General features: G+C 42.8%; 1 protein-coding gene across 2 annotated transcripts in view; it reads right to left on the reverse strand.

Annotated features, from left to right (window-relative positions):
• LOC145507498 (uncharacterized) overlaps positions 1-3047 on the reverse strand; it is a 49721-nt gene extending 46674 nt beyond the window's left edge. The window contains exons 1-2 of one of the 2 annotated variants that reach the window (XM_081494066.1): positions 2961-3047; positions 449-640 (exon numbers count right to left, since the gene is read on the reverse strand). Coding sequence is in view for 1 of the 2 variants with exons in the window: in XM_081494065.1 (XP_081350191.1) it covers positions 2961-3033 (73 nt within the window). In the remaining variant the exon portion in view is untranslated. The remainder of the gene's footprint in view (positions 1-448; positions 641-2960) is intronic. The other variant, XM_081494065.1, reaches the window with a different exon arrangement.
• Between the last annotated feature and the right edge of the window lie 6864 nt (positions 3048-9911).

Here is a 9911-nt window from a genome sequence, read left to right on the forward strand (position 1 = left end):
GACCTTCAGCCCAACAGCCACAGGAACTGCCTCCCAGCAGCAATCTCTCGAGAGATCTTGGAATCATAGCTTCCCCAGTGGACCATAGGCTGATGCAGCCCCAGCCCCAGCTAAGACTCTAACTTCAGTTTGGGAGACCTTGAGTCAGAGGACCTAGCTGATCCAATCCTAAGCCCTGACCCACAGAAACTGTGAGACTCAGACTATACCCGGTGGTGTTTAAGGTACTATGTTTTGTGGTGACTCGTTACACAGCAATAGATACCTAACACAAATATGAAGGCTGCTACCCTTCCTGCTCTTTCTAGGCAGTGCAGTAGTCAGGAAACTACAGGCTGTGCTGTGTAACAAACATAACTGTTACAATACCTCAGGGTCTTAGAATAAGGGGAGTCCATAGTCCCCACCACAGGTCCCATGAGAGAGTGAGGGAGAGGCCCTGTCATACCTGGAGGAAACTCCACCTCCTTGTAGCTGCACCCATGGAACTCACAGCGTCCTCACAGGCTCCCAGCCCCACAGCAGGAGGGAAGAGAGGAGAATCACACAGGGTTTTCACTGCAACTTCCGCAAATAGTGTGCTCTCTGCTCATGTTTTTCGACCAGCACTTGTGACAAGGCCCTGGCTAACTGCCAAGGACTAGAATATGAGAGGGAGAGCAAGTGATCATTTAATGAGCTCTACTGTCCCTGCCACCAAGACAACACTTCCCAGTCAGTCCCTGTCAGGTCACAGTGGGCCTTCCTCAGACTCTTTTCTGGAGAGCTGTGACCAGTGGGCACATTTGCTGCAGGGCCACCACCTCCTGAGCCCAGCATCCCTCTTCAGACATAGGCCCAAGGGACCTGATACCCTTTCTGGGGACCAAGTAGGACAGAACAGGATGAGGGAAAGTCCCTTATCCTGAAAGGATGATCAATCTGCTTCTTCCAGCAGGCCAGGCTGCACCTGCAGGGGTTGGTCTCAGCCTTCCACAGCCCAAATCCTCTTTCCAATTCAATAAATTCTCACCATTTCAGACCTGTCTCCCTCCTGCTGTACTTATTCTCATTCCCGGCTCTCACTGGAAGCAGAGAATAGCTCATGCCAGTGTTCATATGCCTAAGGATTTCAGATATTTCTTTGTATTCATTTAATCACTAACTCATTTAATCAGTCATCTCCTCCAGGTCAGGCTTTAGGGGGCATCTATCCAGGTCCCTCCTGTCACAGAGCAGGAGACTCCCCAGGGGGTGAACCTGTCCTGGGTCACACAGGGAAGAGCCACTCCTGGCATGAGGGCTCCTCTCTTCCAGCCCAGTGCTTCTCCCCTGCAGGAGCTCCCACCAGCTCCCCACCCTGTCCCTGTCCTCCCCAGGGCCTCCCTTCCCAGCACTGCTCTTTCATCACCAGGATCTGAGCAGCTCCTGGAGGCTCATCCTCCAACTTTCCTCTCCTGAGAAAGGGGAAGTAAGCACTTAGAGGGGTTTAGTAGAGCAAGGACTTCTGGCCAGCTGAGGGTTAACCAGCAGCTGTCCAGACTCCATACTTGCTGGAAAAACAGGAACCAGAGAGAGGAAGCTCAGCCCTGAGAGTGCAGGGAGAACCCACCCAGGATGTATGGTGAGCTGAGCTATGAGGAAGGTAGAAGAAGACTTGGAAAGAGAAGGAAGAGAGTGAGAGATGTGATCTACAAAAGATCTAATCCTGAAGAAGAAAATAAAGCCAGGGAGAGTGTGGTTACAAACAAGATAGAGTTTATTTAAATAATATAAAATTTAATAGTTGCAAATCAATTTATAATTTTGTCCATTTTCCCTCTCTTTCTTTTATGTAATCTTCCAACCCCAGTGCCTGTGGAGAAAACTCTAAATAACAGAACTTATTTTCAAGTTACATAATATTGAAGAGAAGAGAAGCTCTATATTTTACTGTTACCTTATAGAGTTACATTACTGAAAAGGAGGTAAGGTTTTACAAAGCTCATTCTTAGTTCAAGACATCTGTTTATAAACAGTCTATAACTCATTAAATTTCATATAGTTCCTGAAAGTTTATTTAGTGGCTGGAATACTGAAAAAATAATTAAAATTTTAAAATTTTAATTAAAAATAAAAGCTTAAACAATAAAAGCCTTCCAACTTTCTCCAGAATTCATAATTCCTTGGGTATTAGTGTTTACTCATTAGTTTTTACTTTTCTCATACATAATTGGATAGTCTCCAGGAAGTCATGTATATAATTTGGGTTTTGTCCAGTCTTTAGCTCACTTTTTACTTAACTCCCCATAGTTTTCTACATCTCTTTCCCTTCTTTCCTCCTCTAGTTCACCCACTTCAAGAGCTCAAAATACCGGTCTACACTTTTGCTCTTAGTTTCTCCATATTCTTACAACAGGTGGTATACAGAAACCCTTAAATTTAAAAAGAAAACTCAAAGGCTGCTGTTCCTCTTACAAAAGCAGAATTTCATTTAATTGTATTTAACATCCTGCATCTTGCCCAAGAAATCAAGGCTACAATTGTTTCCTCCATCTCAGACACAAGGTTCTAGTCAACCTTCTTCTCTATGAGACAGCTGCACAGACTGTCACATTCCCTCTAGTTGAGACCAGGGAGCCTTGTGTCCCCAGCCCGCCCAAGTCAAGAAGCCAGCTTCTTAGTCTCTCCCCCTCTCTGCAGGCAGCTTCCCGCTCACCCAGCTTCACATTTCCGCTACAGAGACAGACTTAACTTCCTGGAAATATTTTCCTTAATGTAGTGAAAGCTACCTGAGCTCAGGGGTTTCAGACTCACCACAACAAGAAGATCATTTTGTTCTTTTTTTCACCTGAGGTCTCTAAACCAAAGGCTCTGCATTTGCTAAATAATTGCAGAGCTGTTTTGTCTTTTTGTTCACCAAGGACATAGGACATAGAAAGGGCACCCTGCCTCCCTGCTCCACCCAGAGGCCCTCCCTCCCAGGATCTTGGGTCACTCACTGAGGAGGAGGCTGGTGAATTTCAGGAGCCTGGAGACCCAGCAGAGGTGGGGGGCTTCTGAGCAGGGCCCCATCACAGGCTGCCTGTGAGGCCACAGAGGAAGCATCTAAGAGGAGCAGAAAGAGAGGAGGGAGCGTCACTCAAAGGTGACTCATGTTACTCTCCACCCTTAGGGCGGAACTAACATATTCTAGATGGATAGCCCCCCAGTCTGTACTAAACCAGTCCAGTAAACTAAGTCCTAACAAAGAACAATAATTGTTATGAAAAATACATTTCCCCCAAATTTTCATTCTCCTTTCCCAAGACACTGAAGTGATTTTATCGCTGGTATGAATCTCAGCTCTGTTTACCATTTGTGGTGAACCTACTTACCCTAATTCTGAAGAGAAAATAGGACATGAAAGCTGGTGTCTGGAAGGGATCTGAAAAATGGGGCTTATGTGACCCTCCTAGGACAAAAGAAGGAGGGAAGCCATGGTGAGGAGGTGTCACTTACCATAGACAGTGAGGTGGAAAACCTGGGTAAGTTCTAATCCTCCAGTGAAGCTGACTTGAGCCTGGTAGTCTCCACTGTCCTCAGAGGTCAGGTTTTCAATCCTCAGGGACGTTTCATTGGGCACATGGACCCTCTGCTGGTACTTGTCCCGGAGGCTGACCCAGGTGGGAGTGTCTGCCCCACGGCGGACTCATAGCAGGACTCTGTAGTTTGACTGAGGACCAAAGCCCCACGCGACCTCCTCTGGTTCGGCTTCTTGCTTCTTGGTCGCATGAATCAACACAGAACCTCCTCGGATCCCCTGCAGGGGAACGTGGGCTCCAGAATCCTGAACTCCAGAACCACGTGATCCAGAAATCTTGGCCCCACTGCTGAAGACACCTAGGGCATTTGGAACAGGAAACATGAGTATTTTCAAATCAAGGACAAATAAGAAAGCCACAGAAAGCCATCTTTCTAATGAAATCTACCCAATATTCTCTCTTGACTCTTGGAAATCAATTAGTAAAATGAATTTAAAGCAATTCTGGAATCAAGTCCTGATTCTAGAGAATTGTAACATTCAACATGTTACTTAAACTCACTAAGCTTCTGTTTCCTTATCTGCCTCATCATAATGGTATGAATTAAATAACAGATAAAATATCACTCAGGACATTTCCAAGCACATACAGTGTATAACCATAAGAGGCAGCTTCTAAAGTCCCTCCTTCCTCGAATGTACACCCTTGTGTAACTCCCTCCCCTGGACTGCGGGCTGCACCTAGTGACTGGCTTCTAAGGAATAGAATGCAGCAGATGTGATGATGTCACTGAGTGATACTACTGCTGCTGCTGCTGCTGCTAAGTCGCTTCAGTCGTGTCCGACTCTATGCGACCCCATAGACGGCAGCCTACCAGGATCCGCCGTCCCTGGGATGCTCCAGGCAAGAACACTGGAGTGGGTTGCCATTTCCTTCTCCAATGCATGCAAGTGAAAAGTGAAAAGTGAAAGTGAAGTCACTCAGTCGTGTCCGACTCTTCGCGACCCCATGGACTGCAGCCCACCAGGCTCCTCCATCCATAGGTTGTATAAAACTGTGACTTCCATCGCAAGAGTGATAGTATCCGTGAAGAGTTAATCCTGAGGGTGGCAGTCGAGGTTGTAGAGAAGAAGTCATCCTTAGCAAAACCAAAGTGACTATAGGAGAAACCCGCCCTTTCTCTTCACACCTGGCCTCTTCCTTGGGCATCACATCACAGACCCTGAACTTTAGACCAGCCCATCTTCCTCAACAACAAACTCCTAAACTGCTCCCCAAGGCTCAGCACAGGCATCATCCACAGTTGTACTCACCAAGAAGGCACACTTCTGTGTCTCAAAACACTAAAAATCTGTTTCTCTTTCTTCTCCTAAAAAATGGAAACTACTCACACAACATCTTTGTAACTAAGGGAGAACTCACAAGGAAATCTTTTTTTTGATGACCTCTTTCACAGGTGATTCACCGTGATTTGTGCTAGTTTATTTAAAGATGTATCTGAAAACATTTATTAATTTAAAAAGAAGAAGAAAACACAAATGTTGTCTCTAGCAGGCACCCTAGCTACAAGGGGGTGAGTTTACAGACATATTAACTAGAATCTAGTGTCCCTCAGTCAGGAGGGCAACTTTTCATGGGACAAATGAGGGAAACTTTTATACATTGAATTTTGTCCCCCAGAAATGATATATTTAGGTCCTAACCTCCAGAACCTCAGAATGTGATCTTATTTAGAAATAGGTACTTGTACATAAGGGCTTCCCCAGTGGCTCAGTGACAAAGAATCCATCTGCTATGCAAATGATGTGGGTACGACTCTAGGGTCAGGAAGATCCCCTGGAAGGAAATAGCAACCCATTCCAGTATTCTTGCCTGGGAAATCCCATGGACAGAGGAGTCTGGCAGGCTATAGTCCATAGGGTCGCAAAAGGGTCAGACATGATTTACCAATTAAATAACAACAACAACCTGTACATGTAGTCAAATTCAGATGAAGTCATTACAGTGGGCCCTTATCTAATATAACTGGCGTCCTTATTGAAAAAAAAAAAGAAAAAAGGAAATCTGGACGCAGATACAAACAGTTTTAGAAGGAAGACAATGTGAAGAGACTTGGGGGAAATGCCACGTGAAAATGGACAATTGCTGTGATGTGTCTGCAAACCAAGGAATGTCCAAGATTGCCAGCAGACACTAGAAGCTAGAGGCAGCCAAAAAAACAGTTCCCTTTGTTATGAACTAAATGTTTGCGTGCCCTCCAAATTCATATGTTGAAGCCCTAACCACCAGTGTAGCTGTATTTGGAGCTGGAACCTCTGAGGAAGTAATTAAGGTTAAATTTGGTCATAAGAGTGGGGCCCGGATCTGATAGGAAAAGTGCATTTATCTGAAGAGACACCAAAGGTCTGTCTCCCTCTGTGTGTGTGTGTGTGTGTGTGTGTGTGTGTGTGTGTGTGTGTCCACACTAAGCAAAGATCACGTCAGCACATAGCAAAAAGGCGTCTATCTTCAAGCTGAAAAGATAGCTCTCATCATAAATCAAACTGGCCAAAACTTGCTCAAGGACATCTTAGTCTCCAGAACTGTGAGAAAATATGTTTCTGTTGTTTGTCACCCAGTGTTTGATATTTTATTATTGCAGCCCCCCTGGAAAGGTGGCACCCAGGAACTACATGTTGACACTATGAGGGCTTCCCGGGAGCCAGGGCTGGGCTCTTGACCAGCAAATCAGGAGTGAAACAGACCTGGGTTCAAGTCCCAGACCCACCCATTACTGCTGAGTGATTTTGGCAATTTCTTAAACTATCTAAGCCTTGAGTTCCTATATCTGAACAGTGGGGTGAGAATCAGGAGTATTCTTGGAGCTCCTGGGAGGTTAAATAAGATGATACATAAAAAGCACGCAGGAGTAAGTATTTAGTTGTTGTTATCATTTCATCAGGATTACTGTTAGATGGATTTTGATGCTTTCACTGCTTGCAACAGTGCCGGAGTCCTGCTGCAACTGGTCCAGGGGTTCCCTCAGGATGGAGGGCGTCGGTGATGTGAATGAGAAGACACAGCGAGTCTCGAGTCTCGGTGTTTCCAAGTGTCTCCTGCCTTTATTGTTTTTTAAGACAGCTTTTACATTTTTAGTGGTACATAGAAACAAATGTATAGAGTCATATCAAATCAGCTTAATGGGTCAACAGTGTTGACCTTTACCGACATCGTTTGCATATCTTAGTTCATTTTGTTTACATCATCTTCTGGCCTGGGGGCCTGCTAACATCTTGTGACCCTCCTATTGATAAGGGTTGATCAGTCAGAACACTTTTGTATCAGGCACAGCAGGAAAGAATTCGTCAATAGAAAGTTTCAAGGTAAAACCTGTTTTCGGTAATTTACTCTACGCCTTGAGCTTAACAGAAAAGAATGTGGTCCCATAAAGTCATAGAAGAGCAAGCTGAAGGTCAGCTCTAAGTAAGAATCATCAGTTAAATCTATAATTGTCTTATTATTTGTATTAAAGCTAAACTTTTATTTATATAAATTTTTAACTATTATGCTTTCATTATATAGGCTAAATACGTTAAGAGTAAAAACATAGTGAGTAAATATAGACTAAGTAACAGTTTCATAAAGCAATATTTCTTATATTTCCTAACAAGCCTTTTTTCCTGCGAAGGGTTTTGTGCCCATAGGGGCTTTCTGTGCGGAGGCTCTCAATGTTATTTTTTTTTTTAATAAATTTATTTATTTTAGTTGGGGGCTAATTACTTTACAATATTGTAAATTTTTGCCATACATTGACATGAATCAGCCATGAGTTTACATGTGTTCCCCTTCCTGGACCCCTCACCCACCTCCCTCCCCATCCCATCCCTCTGGGTCATCCCATTGCCCCGGCCCTGAGCCTTTGTCTCATGCATCGAACATGGAATGGTGTTCTGTTTCACATATGATAATATACATGTTTCAATGCTATTCTCCCAGAACGTCCCACCCTCACCTTCTCCCTCAGAGTCCATAAAATTGTTCTATGCATCTGTGTCTCTTATTCTGTCTCGCATATAGGGTTATCGTTACCATCTTTCAAATTCCATATATATGCATTAGTATATTGTATTGTTGTTTTTCTTTCTGGCTTACTTCACTCTGTATAATGGGCTCCAGTTTCATCCATCTCAGTAGAACCGATTAAAATGTATTTTTTTTAATGGCTGAGTAATATTCCATTGTGTATATGTACCACAGCTTCCTTATCCATTCGTCTGCTGATGGACATCTATGTTGCTTCCATGTCCTGGCTATTGTAAACAGTGCTGCAATGAACATTGGGGTACACACGTCTCTTTCAATTCTGGTTTCTTCGGTGTGTATGCCCAGCAGTGGGATTGCTGGATCATATGGCAGCTCAATGTTATTTTATCATTAAGGAACAGTTATGCATATTAGCTCTAAAGGCACAGGCTTATTTATTAAACAAACTAATATGTTAGCAAAAGGAATTTAGATCAGCATACTCTATATCCCAGAGGGTACTACCGTTCAGGGGCCTTGTTGATTTGAGGTTTCAGAATGATCTATTTTAGAAGGAAATCGGGAAAGGCCTTTTGCTTAAGTCATAGAAAATAAGAAGAGGTTTTTTATAGTAAACATCAGAAAGACAGATATCTTTAAGGTGAGCGCTGAGGCAGCCTTCTGAGAATCCCTGAGGCCTGAGAAGCTGTGCTCAATCATTCCTCTTTCCCATGACTCTGTCATGGGTGGGATCTCGTCGGCTGGCTCCCGGCACAATAGGAGATAGCCCATTGCCGCATGAACATGATTCCAGTCCCTACATTTCAGGAGCCCCGTCAGGTACTAAGTATCTAGTTATCCACAAGACAACCATCAAAACTAGCAGTTACAGATGATTACCCCCATTTGAAGGATAAGGAAATTTCATTTCAGATACACTGAGTGGTTTTTTAATTTTATTTTAAACAGATCATAACTTCACATGGTTAGAAAAGGAGATGTAGAGATTAAAAACGAAGTTTCTCCCCCATCTCTGATTCTTACTGCCCAGTTCTCTTTCCCACAGTTTGGCACTATTGCCTATTTTTTCTGTACCATTCAAAGACAGTCTATGCATTTACAAACACATATGTGTATCTGCATATACTTGAACACACTCAACACATGCTGTTCTGCTCCTCACCTTTTCTCATAATAGCACGTGCAAGAGCCCACTCTGGGCCTCTACACTTAGAAGCGACTCATTTAATGGGTGCAGATGTTCTGGACTGCTTCTCATGGATAAAGTTGTTTCTTTCCACTACAAACAGTGCTGCAGTGAACATCCTTGTCTTTGAGTCTTTGCACACATGTTGTGTGTTATTTTGGTGTTCCTAACCTTTTAGTTGTTACTAAAAGATTTTGGTGTGACTAATAGTTCGAAGCATGTACATCTGAACTTTTGATGTATACTGTTAAATCACCCTCCAAAGAGTGTTCCTATCTACACTTCTGCCAATAATGTTTAGGTTTCCCACCAACAGACAACGTATAATGCTGAAACATGTTGCCATTTGCCATTAATAGGGAAAGTTATATGTCATTACAGTTTTAATGAGCATTTCTTATATAAATGGTATAGTTCATTATTTCAGATGTTTAAGTCATTTTATACCCTTTTCTGTGAACTGTAAACAGTCTGCTAATGTCCTTTAACCACACTTATTTTTCTTCTATTAGTTTGTAGAAGTCAGATATATTTTAAGAAAATTAGTTCATTGCTAACATAAATAGCACAATTTTTTTTCCAGTTTGTTTTTCAGCTTTTTCTATGGCTATTTGTCATATGAATTGTTATTTTCATAAAATCAAATATATCAATCTTTTATGGCTTATTGTTTTAATATCTTGCATAAAAATATTGCAAAAATTGGTTCTTAATTTTCTCTTTTCTTCTAGTACTTTTATGATTCAATATTTACGTTTACATCTTTGATCCACTGGAAATTTACTTGGGTATAAGACTAGGTGACTAGGATATCAGAGCAGCCAAAGCTTGGATATTAAAGTCATCAAGACTTGAGTCAAGACCATCCTGTGAGAAATATAACCTATCTGCCTTCAGCTTTCTCATCTGTGAAATGGGAATAGTAGCAGCACTTCCGTCATAGAATTATTATTAGAATTTAAAAGAGGAAAGTTTTTAAATTAAACTTTTGTCCAAGATACATGCACCCGTATATTCATAACAGCACTGGTCACAATAGCCAAAACATGGAAACAACCTAAATGTCCATCAGTAGAGGAATGGATAGAGAATCTGTGGTACAAATATACAATGGAATACTGCTGCTGCTGCTGCTGCTAAGTCGCTTCAGTCGTGTCCGACTCTGTGCGACCCCATAGACGGCAGCCCACCAAGCTCCGCCATCCCTGGGATTCTCCAGG

Source organism: Giraffa tippelskirchi, chromosome 5, assembly GCF_054371585.1.
Source record: "Giraffa tippelskirchi isolate mGirTip1 chromosome 5, T2T-mGirTip1v1.2.pri, whole genome shotgun sequence".
NCBI classification, from domain to species: domain Eukaryota; kingdom Metazoa; phylum Chordata; class Mammalia; order Artiodactyla; family Giraffidae; genus Giraffa; species Giraffa tippelskirchi.